The sequence below is a fragment of the Rattus norvegicus genome, chromosome 14, assembly GCF_036323735.1.
Source record: "Rattus norvegicus strain BN/NHsdMcwi chromosome 14, GRCr8, whole genome shotgun sequence".
Taxonomy (NCBI): Eukaryota; Metazoa; Chordata; class Mammalia; order Rodentia; family Muridae; genus Rattus; species Rattus norvegicus.
The window spans coordinates 83326880-83340638 of NC_086032.1; the positions used below are offsets into that span (position 1 = coordinate 83326880).

General features: G+C 47.7%; 1 protein-coding gene across 3 annotated transcripts; it reads left to right on the forward strand.

Moving 5' to 3' along the window:
* Positions 1 to 322: 322 nt before the first annotated feature.
* On the forward strand, positions 323 to 5194 carry Osm (oncostatin M). Of its 3 annotated transcripts, none has more exons than NM_001006961.2 (3): positions 1105 to 1190; positions 2726 to 2862; positions 3459 to 4948. In NM_001006961.2, exons 1-3 carry the CDS (start codon positions 1157 to 1159, stop codon positions 4005 to 4007), a joined length of 720 nt encoding a protein of 239 aa, NP_001006962.1. In that variant the 5' UTR covers positions 1105 to 1156; the 3' UTR covers positions 4008 to 4948. The 3 variants fall into 3 exon arrangements, with proteins under 3 accessions (XP_006251262.1, NP_001006962.1, XP_038947663.1); XM_039091735.2 differs by lacking the exon at positions 1105 to 1190 and adding an exon at positions 1197 to 2309 and having other exon boundaries at positions 3459 to 5194; XM_006251200.4 differs by lacking the exon at positions 2726 to 2862 and having other exon boundaries at positions 323 to 1190; positions 3459 to 5194.
* The last annotated feature ends 8565 nt before the right edge of the window (positions 5195 to 13759 follow it).

Consider the following 13759-nt stretch of genomic DNA (forward strand, 5'->3'; position numbering starts at 1 on the left):
GTGCTTCCAAACATGGCCTGTGGATCTGGGTCAGCCTGGACCTCAGTTTACCACAGTAAAGCAGTAGATCAACTTGGAGACACTTTCTCTGTGGCCACAAGTCAGCACATCCAGTCAGTGCTGAGAAGCAGAGGACCCACCCGTGAGGGATCGCTATCTTTCAGAGAAAGTGAAACCTTGTGTCCAACTGTCACAGCACCCCCACCCCTCCAGCTTCCCCTCTGAGCTCACAGCTTCCCCGTCTCCCCCGCCCCCCTCCATCCCGTCCCCCGAACACTAGTACTTGGAATTCAAGTTGTCTTTTCTTTTTTCCTCAAAGGCTTTTTTGCCTTATATGTCCATGTTGGGGGTGATCTTGTAATGCTTTTCTCTCTCTGTTTCAAAGGTGAGGAGGCTCAAAGTGGCTGAATGACATGCCTCAGATGACACAGCATGTCAGAAGCTTTGAAACCTGGTCACTAATTTCTCTTGCTCCAAGTGCCCTAAAGAATTCTGTCTAGAGAGAGGGAACCTGGGATTGGGAAGGCTGGTAGGGGGCAGTTAATGAAGACGGTGGGAATGAGTTGGGTTAAAAGATGCTGCCCTGGGATTAGAGCCACAATCTTGGGGCCCGAGTCTGGCTCTGTGCCCAGAGCCTGGTGGTTTCCGCTCACAGATGTCCCGACAGCCCAAGCGAGAGGGTGGGAAGGGCACTCAACGAGGAAGATGTCTGGCTCCCTTTAGTCCTAAACCTCGGTGTCCTATGAGGTTAGTGGTTCCTGGACCAAGGGTGGCCTACCTTGCAACTTCTTCTCTTACCCCTGGACTGGCCCCTGAAGATGACACGGACCCCCATGCTGCCTGCTCACCCCAAGAAGGCTGAGGCTGCGGTTTACATCATCCTTGGGCGTGGGGCTGACCTCGAAGAACGAATTCGAAGAAAACGGGAGGAGGAGCGGGCATGTCATGGCGCCTGGCGCCCATTGGCCGCCTGGGGAGACTTTGGTTTTTGGGGTCATGTTCCCAGAAGGCCTGCCCTCCCCCCTCCCCCTCCCCCCCCACCTCACGAGGTGTTGGCCAATCGCCCCGTCGGGCATAAAGTGGCTGCCAGCCCGCAGGACACCCAGCCAAGCCGTGTCACCCCTGAGAGGCACGGGCCGAATCACCAGGACCCAGCATGCGGGCTCAGCCTCCACCGAGAACACTGCTTAGTAAGTACTTCCTTCCTTTCTGCCATCCCAGGGCACAGCTGTGCCAACTGGCTGCTGTGGGCACCCTCTGCCCTTGGGAGCAGCAGACCTGGCATCAAATGAAGGATTCGATGAGAGAGAAAACTAGAAGGTCAGGGGTCAGGAACTGAGGCCCCAGCACACCCACAGGTGGAGATGGGGTATTTCTGGGAGGTTTGCAGAGGAGATGAGAGAGAGAGAGAGAGACCATGGAGGGGACCAGGGCACGAGAGAAGAGGAGAAAGAGTGAGAAGAAGCTGGAGAAGCCTGAGGCAGGTAGGGGATGAGCAGAAAAGGAAGTTCCAGATCTGTGAGGAAATGGAGCAAGTGCTGGGATGGGGCCTTCTTGCTCTGATTCAATTCTCAGGGTCTGGGGTAGATGGCAAGTCAACCAAGTCAGAGGTCCTTCGATCATCCCACCGCACACACAGCCACACCCACATGAGGACAGGCCATCAATGTGGCGAGGGTCCTCCCTCCCAGTAACATAGGAAGGCTCACCTGCGGACCAGAACCCCCAGTGAACAGGGCAGGTACTGCAGGGCTTCACCTAGGTCTGTGGCAACACCCCTACGCGCACTGGTCCACGTGCACCTGTTACACGCTCACTGTGTGCCCTCACCGGTAGTGTGGCTGCAGACACCTGGGGAAGATGGGGAGGGGACTTGTGGTTGGCACGCCTGGGCTCCTGGCCCTCCCCAGGGGGCTGGTTGGTTTGTAGGAAGGGAAGGATGGTGTCACAGCCTTCCGGGCCATTGCGCCACAGGCCCCTTCCGACCACGTGGTTGCCGGTGCCTGTGAGGGTGGGGGCTGGCGAGCTGGAACTTTGCTATGCTAGTCTGCCCTCACCCCCCACAACCTTCTCATGGGCTCCCAGTATCCCTCCCTGGTGTGTGTGTGTGTGTGTGTGTGTGTGTGTGTGTGTGTGTGTATTGGGGGTTTGTGTGTTGGAAGCAGGGAAGTCATGGCAAGTGCTGGGCATGTGTGTCCTGGGCAGGATTTTTTCTTGCACCTAGCTTGCCTTTCAGTAGAATGGGTGTCAGCACTAGCTTGCCCTGTGAGTGGAGAGGTGCCTTTTCTGGCTCAAGGAACACAGCTCAGGTGATCTGCTACCCTGGGGCTGCACCTCAGGCCAGCCCCCTGGTCCACTCTATTCTGCCTACAGGGAATGTTAAAGTCTATGCGGGAGTCAGGGACTTCCGTGTCAGTCTTAGTACAGAACTAACCCTTGTATGAAACTAGACATCCCATAGAGGACTCATCTTGTTTGTTCCGTATGCCCTAAGGTCAGGACAGGGATGCTGTGGGCTAACACCCAACTTCTGTCTTAAGAGCTGCTGGGTCATTGCAGCCATCACCATCTCCCTCACCTTGTTTGGCTCGTGGTGGAAGGTGGTGGCCCCAGTGAGTGCTCCTATGCAAACCCAGCGCCTACTGCATGCCCAGCTTCTCCCCTGGGCGTACATAAGGGGCTGTACAGACCACCAGCCAGGTAACAGAGCCCTTCTCTGCCCTAGGTTTGGCCCTTGCGCTCCTGTTCCTGAGCATGTCATGGGCCAAGCGTGGCTGCTCCAGCTCTTCCCCGAAGCTCCTCAGCCAGTTGAAGAGTCAGGCGAACATCACGGGGAACACGGCATCGCTCTTGGAGCCCTATGTAAGCTTCAGCCCTCAGGGCACTTGAACCTCAGAGAATCTTGAGACTAGTGAGAGAGTGAGCACATGGAGGACCAGGAAGGGGCAGGAGGGGAAACTGAGTTATTCTAGGGACGGTGGAGCTGCTCGATTCCCATCTCCATTCCTTAAGTGTCTGGAAGATTTGGCACTTTGTTCTCAGTGAGTGAGCCTGTCAGAGCTCCTGTAGCCTCCATCACACCCACACCTAGGGACCCTCTCTCTCTTTTTTAAAAGATGTATTTATTTATTATATATGAGTACACTATGGCTGTCTTCAGACACACCAGAAGAGGGCATCAGATCTCATTACAGATGGTTGTGAACCACCTTGTGGTTGCTGGGAATTGAACTCAGGACCTCTGGAAGAGCAGTCAGTGCTCCTAACCGCTGAGCCACCTCTCCTGGTTTTTCATTTCTTTGCTGGGAAGATCATACAAGAGCTCACATTTCAAAGGCAGCGAGGGCAGGTTTCTCGTGTGTGTGTGTGTGTGTGTGTGTGTGTGTGTGTGTGTGTGTGTGTGTGTGTGTGTTTGGGGGAGGTTCTGTCATGCACTCCTCGATCTCTTCCTTCCTCAGATCCTCCACCAAAACCTGAACACGCTCACCCTGAGAGCTGCCTGCACAGAGCACCCTGTGGCCTTCCCCAGTGAGGACATGCTCCGGCAGCTGAGTAAGCCTGACTTCCTGAGCACTGTGCACGCCACGCTGGGCAGAGTCTGGCACCAACTGGGTGCTTTCAGACAGCAATTTCCCAAGATTCAGGATTTTCCAGAGCTGGAGAGGGCCAGGCAGAACATCCAAGGGATCAGGAACAATGTTTACTGCATGGCTCGGCTGCTCCACCCACCCCTGGAGATCCCTGAGCCCACACAGGCAGACTCTGGGACCTCACGACCCACTACCACAGCACCAGGCATCTTTCAGATCAAGATAGACAGCTGCCGCTTCCTCTGGGGCTACCATCGCTTCATGGGTTCAGTGGGGAGAGTCTTCGAGGAGTGGGGGGATGGCTCCAGGCGCAGCCGGAGACACAGCCCACTCTGGGCCTGGCTCAAGGGAGACCACAGAATCAGACCCTCCCGGAGCAGCCAGAGCGCCATGCTCAGGTCCCTGGTGCCCCGGTAACCTAAAGACACACTGACAGACAGCGTAGTCTGTTGAGACGGGATGCCGCCTCGTAGAGGCCTTCAAAGCTACTCCTGTGATCAGGGCCACGCAGAAGAGCACTTTAAGGGGTGACGTTGAGTGCTCCCTACTACCACTCTGGACCACAAGGATAGTCAGGTCGTGGTGATCCCACTCCAAGCCTCCAGTCCCAGTGGGGTGGCTGGGTCAGGCCACGTGTGACCAGAGGCTTTCCATCGATTCAGGGGTCTGATGACACAAGCTGATTCACCACCGGGCTGAACCCCTCAGGATGTTTGGTCCTTTCCTCTTATGACTTGAAGCCGTTGCCTCCAGACTTCCTCCTTTCCCTGTGGCTGGGTTCCAAAGAGAGGTCTGGTCTGGTGCTCTCTCTCTTATGCCTCCGTCCCACTCACGCCAGATACCTGGACATCTGGGTGACCTCACTGGTGGCAGTTGCAGTGGGGGCAGGGTGTCCTAGAAGGAGCACTGATCTGGAAGTTTAAAGGAAGAGAGCTCAGAGCCTAGTTTGTTCCCTAGTATGAATGTCAGCAGTGTTGTGTGTGTGGGTCCTTATGTAATGCCCCCCTTCCTCCTGTCAGCTGGTCTCTGACAGAGGGTGGACATCAAAGTCTGTAAATGGGAACCTATGGTGCAAATGGTAGTGGGGTGGGCTTATGGGAGATCTCCCAGCGCCTGGTAGCCCCATCTTGAGTCCTTGCTGCTTGGTGCTCCCTCTGGTGGTGTGTTGTGGAATTTTTCACAGGCTGAACCAGTCCTCTTGAAGACTCTGGTGAGCAACTACTTGGAAGGACATGACTAATTTATTGTTTTATTTTTTTTATCATTTTTAATCTGTTTTATATTTATAAGGTCTATTTATAATGTATATTTAATGTTAATATTTTGCTAACATATTTAAAATTTGCCTTGTTTCTAAAGCTGGTGTCAGTCTTTTGTTTATGGGAGAGGGTTTTGCGGCCTTTCTGGTCTCAAGGTGGCCAGGGCAAAGATGTCAGTTCTGTAAGCTGGGCTAGGGGTTTGAGCATCATTGAGGAAAAGCAGTCACGTGACACACGGGGTATCTCCTTTTTCTTAGCTGTGTGCGTGTGTGTGTGTGTGTGTGTGTATGTATGTGTGTGTGTGTGTGTGTGGTGATAGGCTTTTCCTGGTGAGAAGCAACACAATTCATCCCAGAAAGTGAGCCCAGGACAGGCTAAAGTCCAAGTCCACGTTGATGAACAACTGAATTGTTAATGGCCTGTTATGTCATATATGTTGGTGAGGGCTTATGGAGCAGGGATGCCCCGAAGAAGCAGAATCTCTGAAAAGCCCACTCAGCACGCTGACAGCTGTAACAGGGCGGGTTACAGCAGGGTGTAGTCAGCCGGCAGCCCTTCTCCGGAAGTACTCTGTTTTTTACTTGGGAGAAATCCCCCAGACTCAAGACTTTAGTCTCCTTGACCTATGAGCTTTTGTTTACCTCTTGAGCTTCCGGTCTCCTGAGGAGCGTTTCCGTTCTGAGGAAGTTGCCACAGCACCCTGCGGAGGCTGGTAGTGGATACCAAGTATCTTCCTCAATTACAGCTCACCTTTTGCTTGAGCTTGTCAGTCAGAACCTGGAGCTGTGTTCGCTAGGGTAGCTGCCCAGGAAGACCCAGAGATCTATCTGTGTGACTTTTCCCGCCCAGCGTGGGGGATTACAGACACATGCCACCTATCCCCCACTTTAAAAGATTTTATTTCTCTCTCTCTTTCTCTCTCTCTCTCTCTGAGTGTGTGTGTATGTGTGGCTTTGCACACGTGAGTGCTGTGCTAGTGGGGGCCAGAAGTTGTCAGATCCCCCGGGACTGAAGTTGTAGACTGAAGAGAGAATACGGGTGCTGGGAACCAAACCCAAATCTTTTGCGAGAACAGTAAGTATCCTTTTTTTTTTTTTTTAAAGATTTATTTATTTATTGTATATAAGTACACTGTAGCTGTCTTCAGACACACCAGAAGAGGGCATCAGATCTCTTTACAGATGGTTGTGAGCCACCATGTGGTTGCTGGGATTTGAACTCAGGACCTCTGGAAGAGCAGTCGGGGCTCTTAACCACTGAGCCATCTCTCCAGCCCAACAGTAAGTATTCTTAACTACTGATCCATCTTCCCAACCTTGGAAACATACATTTTAAACAACCAAACTTTACGTCTTTTTTTTTTTTTTTTTTGGTTCTTTTTTTCGGAGCTGGGGACCGAACCCAGGGCCTTGCGCTTCCTAGGTAAGCGCTCTACCACTGAGCTAAATCCCCAGCCCCAACTTTATATCTTTTAAAAAAGATTTACGGGGTTGGGTTGGGGATTTAGCTCAGTGGTGGAGCGCTTACCTAGGAAGCGTAAGGCCCTGGGTTCGGTCCCCAGCTCCGGAAAAAAAGAACCAAAAAAAAAAAAAGATTTACTTATTTTATGTATATGGTGTTTTATCTGCATGTGTAGATGCGCGCTAGAAAAGAGTACCGGAGCGTGTGAGACTACAGATAGAGATGGTTGTGAGCCACCATGTGGTTGCTGGGAATTGAACCCAAGACCTCTGGAAGAGCAGTCAGTGCTTTTTAATAACTGAGCCATCTCCACCCCCAAATTTACACATTTAATAAAAGCTAGGTGGATGCATTCCCCCATATCGACAGTCAGTGTGTACTGTATGGCTGTCTTATGTATGACTGGAGAATTTAAACGAGTTGTTTGTCTTTCAATTTAGTTTTTCTTTTGTCCGTTTTTCCTATGACCTTTTGTGGTGTGGCTGGCTCTAACTCTAGGGAAGCCTGTTTTTTTTTTAATACATACGGTATTGGGCTCTTATCTGCAAATACTATCTGTTTGATGACATTGGTACTAGTAGATTTAGTTTGCAAAAGGAAATAGAAAGCCACATTACAAAAGAAATTAGGTAACAATATAGAATTCCATCAAGCTTTAGAAAATAACTTCCTCTTTCTGTTATGAAATATTAATAACATTAATAGAAATGAAATTAGAACTGTTAGAAATTAGGATTTTGTAGTCCTTGCAGGCATTACCAGATTTGATTGATTGATTGATTGATTTGATATAGGGTTTCTCTATGTAGCCCTGGCTGTCCTGAAACTTTCTCTGCAGACCAGATTGGCTTCAGACTCAGAGATCCACCTCTACCTCCTGGGTGCTGGGATTACAGGCATGAGCCATCACCACCCAGCAACCAAATTTTCGTATGTGTGTGTATGTATGTATGTATGTATGTATGTATGTATGTATGTATGTATGTATACATGGAGCTCTGACTGTCCCGGAACTCACTCTATAAACCAGGCTGGCCTTGAACTCATGGAGAGTTTCTGTCTCTGTCTCTCCAGTACTGGAATTTGTATATGCACCACCACCGTCCGCCATCTTTTCATTATTTTCACGGTGAGAAATGGGAACGGGAAGATTAAACACTTCATTTCTATTAGCGAAGTATACATATTATTTAATTCACATTTTAATCTTTGCTAGTTGCATCATAGGACATCTTAGATATTAATTTAATTAAGAAACAGAGCACTTAAAATATAAAACATCACAAGCGTTATTAGAGTTGGTTTTGAGACAAGGTGTCCCTATGCAGTCTTCAGTGGTCTGGAACCCACTCTGTAAACCAGACGAGCTTCAAACTCACAGATCCTCCTGCCTCTGCCCCGGAGTGGTGGGATTAATGGCACATGCCGCTATGCCCAGCTTTAATATGAATTTTTAATTTAGTTTTTAAATTATCCCATTCACCAGCTCTATTTCTTTAGTCTAGGCGGTTACCTTAATTAAGCAGCTCCTCTTAGACCTTGCTGTACTTTTGTACTTTTGCATGGCCTACTGGACGTGTGACCAAAGGTGGTAGCTGGAACTTTCTCTTCAAAACGTGTGGTTCACTATGAGCTAAAAGGAAACTTGGGCACTCGTATGTCAATCTCACATCAAGTAAATGGTGTAAAATATAAGTGCATATGGACAGTACACGTACATAACTGTGCAGAAGACAGACTGTGTTTGGTTGTATGGTTTCCTTTCTTTCCTTTCTTCCTTTTCTTTTCTCTTTTCCTTCTTTCTCTCTCTCTTTCTCTCTCTCTTTCTTTCTTTCTTTCTTTCTTTCTTTCATTTTTTTCTTTTTTTTAGCCCTAGCTGTCTTGGAATTCACTCCGTACAACAGGCTGGCCTCAAACTCGGAGATCTGCCTGGCTCCGCCTTCCAAGTGCTGGGATTAAAGGTGTGTGCACCACCACCACCTGCCGGAAGACAAATTTTGAAAAACCGAAAGCCAAGATTTTTCATGTTCTCGTTTGATGAAACCATTATCTCCTGTAAGCCTCACTGTAAAAAGGAAACAACAGAAAGATCTTCAGCAAACATATATATTCATTTAAAAACTTTTTATTAAAAATAAATTTTTATACACTATATTCTGATCAATATATCCACTATTTATTTTCATGTAATCCACATAATAAAACCCTGCCATGTGACAGTTTTATATTAAGAATATTTTGGCAGCAGGGTGTGTGGTGCACACCTTTAATCCCAGCACTCAGGAGGCAGAGGCAGAAGGACCTCTGTGAGTTCAAAGCCAGCCTGATCTACAAAGCAAGCCCAGGACAGCCGGGGCTGGTTATACTGAGAAACCTTGTTTTGAAAAACAAGACAAAACAAACAAAAGAATATTTTGGCTGGGCAGTGGTGGCACACTCCTTTAATCCCAGCATTCAGGAGGCAGAGGCAGGCAAAATTAAGTGGTGTGTGTGTGTGTGTGTGTGTGTGTGTGTGTGTGTGTGTGTGTGTGTGAGAGAGAGAGAGAGAGAGAGAGAGAGAATATCTATGACTAATATACAAATGAAATTGAATATGCAGTTAGAACCTGTTTTGGAATGTGTCCTTTATCTCTCTCTCTAGACACACACAGACACACACACACGTATAATGCTAAATTTTATAGATTAACAAAATCTTTATCTGGGAGGGGGAGCCTATAGGGGGCCTAGGGATGGGAAACTGGGAAAGGGAATAACATTTGAAATGTAAATTTTAAAAATCCAATAAAAATAAATAAAATTTTTATTCTGTGACTAACAAATGTTTTATATAAATAATTAGAATGTTAAGGTTTTATAAAACTCTTAATAGACTCAATGACATCATTTTGACAGATTTTAAGAAGTTCAGAGCATCAGGCCTTTAAATTTTTATTATGCTTGTTGTGTTGATTTTATGTGTGGGAGTGTTTTGCCTGCCAATATGTCTGTGCACCACTTTGCCTGGTACCTGAGGCGGCCAGAAGAGGTGTCAGATCCTTGCGAACTGAAGTTATAGATGGTAGTGAGCTGCCGTGTGGGTGCTGGGAAGCACACCCGGGTCCTGACCAGACTTTGATTTTTGATTTTCGGTCATTTGTTGTTTGAGACAGGGTTTCTTCGTGTAGTTCTAGCTGTCTGGAATTCATGTTATAGACCGGGCTGGCCTCTAACTCAGAGATCCCCCTGCCTCTGTCTCGGGAATGCTGGGATTAAAGTCATGGGCCACCACACCCAGCATCTTCAGGTTTCGAAATATAGGCCTCGAGTTTTCCCATGTATATTTTAACTAGAAACGCCAAAAGTAAAAATAATTTGGCACACAAATAAAAACGAGTTTTTAAAAATGAAGTGGTCGGGGTTGGGGATTTAGCTCAGTGGTAGAGCACTTGCCTAGGAAGCGCAAGGCCCTGGGTTCGGTCCCCAGCTCCGAAAAAAAGAAAAAGAAAAAAAAAATGAAGTGGTCAGAGTTTGTTAAATTGTTTTTCGTATGCAGTACATGGAGACGACTATCCTAAGCACACATGACATTACACGGAGTTCAGGGCATGCATTTAAAACAGCAGGCTCTATCCCTGTGTCTAAACCTGAGAAGCGGGCTAGGTGTGGCTCATTTGTGACAAGTCCTGGCTGCTCTTCCAGGGGACCTAGGTTCTATAACAGGACTTTCTCAGACCCATCACCAATGTAAATAACAGTACAGAGACTTAGGGATATTTTAAAGCTTAGGCCTTTTGCCGAGCGGTCTCCTGACTACTCTGATCCGAGCTCTGCGCCCCGCCACGTGGTGGGGTCTACCTCTCTCCTCTGTTCACCTTTCTGTCTGCTCGCTCATTCTCCTGTGTCTCTATTTTTCTCCCTGAGTCCCTATCTTTGTCTGGATATTAGGTCTTCCATTTTCTGCCAACTACTGCTTGTCAGCTCCTTATTAAAGCCAATCAGATATAATTCTACATTGCCTCAAAATATGATACAGTTGATGGGCCATAGACATAACAATACCAGGCCCTGCCAGCACTTAGCTCTCTGCCAGTGCAGAATTAACAATTGAATTACAGAGCCCCATCTTCTCACAATGTGCCCCAACATTTCTCCCAGTTGTGAGAAAAAGTGGGCAGCTGTGTCCTCAGTTTTTTGCCAGCTTGACACAGCTGGGAAAGTCATCCATTGACCAAAAAAAAAAAAAAAAAAAAAAAAAAAATGCCTTCATTGTTAGATTGTCTGTAGGCAAGTCTGTAGGACATTTTTCTTGATTATCGATTGATGGGGACGAGCCCAGCCCACTATGGATGGGGTCACTTCTGGGCTGGTGGTCCTGGGTTCTGTAAGAAAGTAAGCTGAGCAAGCCATGGGGGAGCAAGACAGTAAGTAGCAGCCTTCCGTGGCCTCTGCATCAGCCCCTGTCTGGAGTTCCTGGCTTGACTTCCCCCTAGTGATGGAGTGTGGAGTATAAGCTGAAGAAACCCTTCCCTCCTCTCAAGTTGTTTTCAGTCCCTGGGTTTTCTCACGGCAATAGAAACCAAACTAAGATAGTAGAATAAAAGATCAAAAGATGGCATTTGTCATGCAGGCTTAAGATAAGATCACTTCCTCATTTAAAAGCTAAACAGCCCAGAGGGAGATGCCTTTACTGATGAAAATGGTTTTCTTAAGCCAAAGTGTGAGTGTATACATATATGCATATATATGTGTGTGTATACAGACACACACACACTTCATTTACATCCAGGGTAAATCATATTCCTCATGATTGTATTTACCTATGAAAGAAAAAGGAGAGAAGAGAAATGAAAGAAACACAGGTTTTTGGGTTAGGCACCGTCCACTGCCCAGTATCCATCCAGGTTTTGGTTCCTTAATCTAGACCTGGCGATACTGGCCAGCCCCATATAGCCATTTCCCCAGCTACCTTTTTTAAAAATCTCGTATAAAGTAGAAACACATGGAGCTTACACTTACATATTTTGACCTCAAAAGTGAGAGAAGTCAACCTCTCATCCAGAACTCTGTGAGGGAGGAAGCAAGTGGAGCCCTCCCTGTGTACGGTGTTGGCTTCCCAGACAGCACAGGAGGCAGGCAGGAAGCCTCAGGTGAGAAGAGCCACGGAAGCTGCGGTTTCTAAGGTGCTGCTTTGCGGGCCAACTCTCTCTGCTTTCACTGGCATGGCCATCGGCCGTCACTCCTCCCCAGCCACTGGGTCTCAGGGTAGCACTGCACAGATTTGCAAGGGCGTTCAAGATATGGGGCGATTGTGTCTTATGTGCGCATCCCCAGATGAGTAACCAAGGTTCCCTTGGACCCAGGAATGAGGTTTCCCATAAGGCCATTTCCTCTGCCTTGTCTGGCTGGAGGGAATTTGAGTTTCTTGTCTTCGGTGTCTTTGTGATGGAGCTCACATGTTCCTAAGCTAAAGTCACCAAGGTTGCCACCGGTGGAGGCCACAGAAAAATGCAAAATTTGGTATTTGAAGAGTCTTAGGAAACAAAGGCCAAATGGTGGTAAATCAAATACTACCAAAATACAAACCAAAATGTCTTCAAAGGTTTGAATGTGAACAGAAGGCGAGAACAAATCAGTCAGCATTCAAGGACGCCATGGAGATCCAGAAACAAGCAAACAAAAAGCAAACCCAGCCTTCCAAAGGACACAAACGGAATAGATGCCTTAAACCAAGCGGAAAGAGTTTACCAAACAGGATCCTTAAATAAGCAGGCCAGGATAAACAAACGGACGTTGACCAAGTCAAGGGAAATCTGAGAGAACGCAGGGAAGAGCTCACTGCAACCCACTAAGAACACCAGAGAGCTTGGACTCAATGTGTCTATCCAAGCGACTCCTCTGGTAAAGCGTTGGTTATTTTCAGAGCGCCATGTTGGGTAGCAGAACAACCAGCACAGAAATGCAGTTCTTGTCTCAAAGGTGTTGCGAAATAAACATGAGAGAGCGTGGACTGGGAACGCAGACTTACGTCGCTATAAATGCCATGTGGAAGTCGAAACAGGGCAAAGAAAGATAGACTGGTGCACAGTCAAGAGCAGGTACTGGTTTTCCAGAGAGCTCAAGTTCAATTCCCAGCCCTCACAGCAGGTGTAATTCCAGCTCCAGGGGCTGGACTCCTCTGGCCTCTGGAGACACAGACCTACTCATATACACAATTTAAAATAATAAAAATAAATCTTTTTTTAAAAAGATTTATTCATTTATTATATATAAGTACACTGTAGCTGTCCTCAGATACACCAGAAGAGGGCATCGGATCTCCTTACAGATGGTTGTGAGCCACCATGTGGTTGCTGGGAATTGAACTCAGGACCTCTGGAAGAGCAGTCTGGTGCTCTTAACCACTGAGCCATCTCTCCAGCCCATAAAAATAAATCTTAAACTGTCATAAATAAGACACATTTCAAATACATTAGTGGAAACATCAGGTAATTTCAACTTGATGGTGTAACTTTATCCTGGGGGTGGGTAGGGGGGAGAGAGAGAGAGAGAGAGAGAGAGAGAGAGAGAGAGAGAGAGGAAGGAGAGAGAAAGCACTTATGATGAGTCTGTGTGAATGTGTGTGTGTGTGTGTGTGTGTGTGAGAGAGTGAGTGTGTGTGCTTATGATGAGTGTGTGTGCATGTGTGTGGGCATGTGTGTGTGTGTGTGTGTGTGTGAATGTGTGTATGTGAATGTGTGTATGTGCTTATGATGAGCCTGTGTGTGCGAGTGTGTGTATGTGTGTGTATGTGTACGTATGCATGTGTGTGTGTGTGTTGATAAGTTTGTGTGCTAATATGTGTTGTGTGTTTTTCTGGCCTCGTCTTGAAGCCTAAATGTTAGTTTTGAAAGGGACACTTAGAAATGTGTTTTTTGTGATCACGTATGTGGGAATAGGGTGTGTTCCTAGGCTGGCTGGTCATGTGCCCAAGCCAGGTGTACTACCATCGTGTGTGTAGGAGCAGAGGGCACAGGTCTGCTTGGTGCTTGGATCGCAGTAAGTGCTGTCAGTGTTCTTGGAATGATTCACAGCCACACCCCTGCCACCAACACCCTGCTGGCTCTGTGGCAGGTCAAGAAGACACAGCACACAGGACACAGGGTTTGGCAGTGTATAGCCAGGCCGATATAGCCAGTTCTCCTTTCAGGTTTGTCTGTAAGACAGTAGGCAAATTCAGGGTCCCAGAACCCCATCTCCTCATCTGTGCAACGCACAAGGCAGAGCTTATGACTTGATGTGGGTTAACCTGCTTCCTGCTGTGTTTGCATTAGCGTTTATTCTGGAGGCCCAGGAAACAGGGGCCCCTCCAGGCCTACAGAGCCTTCCTTGGGAGAGGGACATGCCTATAGGCCAAAGGCAGGGGAGGTATGAACAAAAGCCAAGGAATTCCCTTTTTCTTTTTCTTTTTCTTTTTCTGAGTTTGTAATT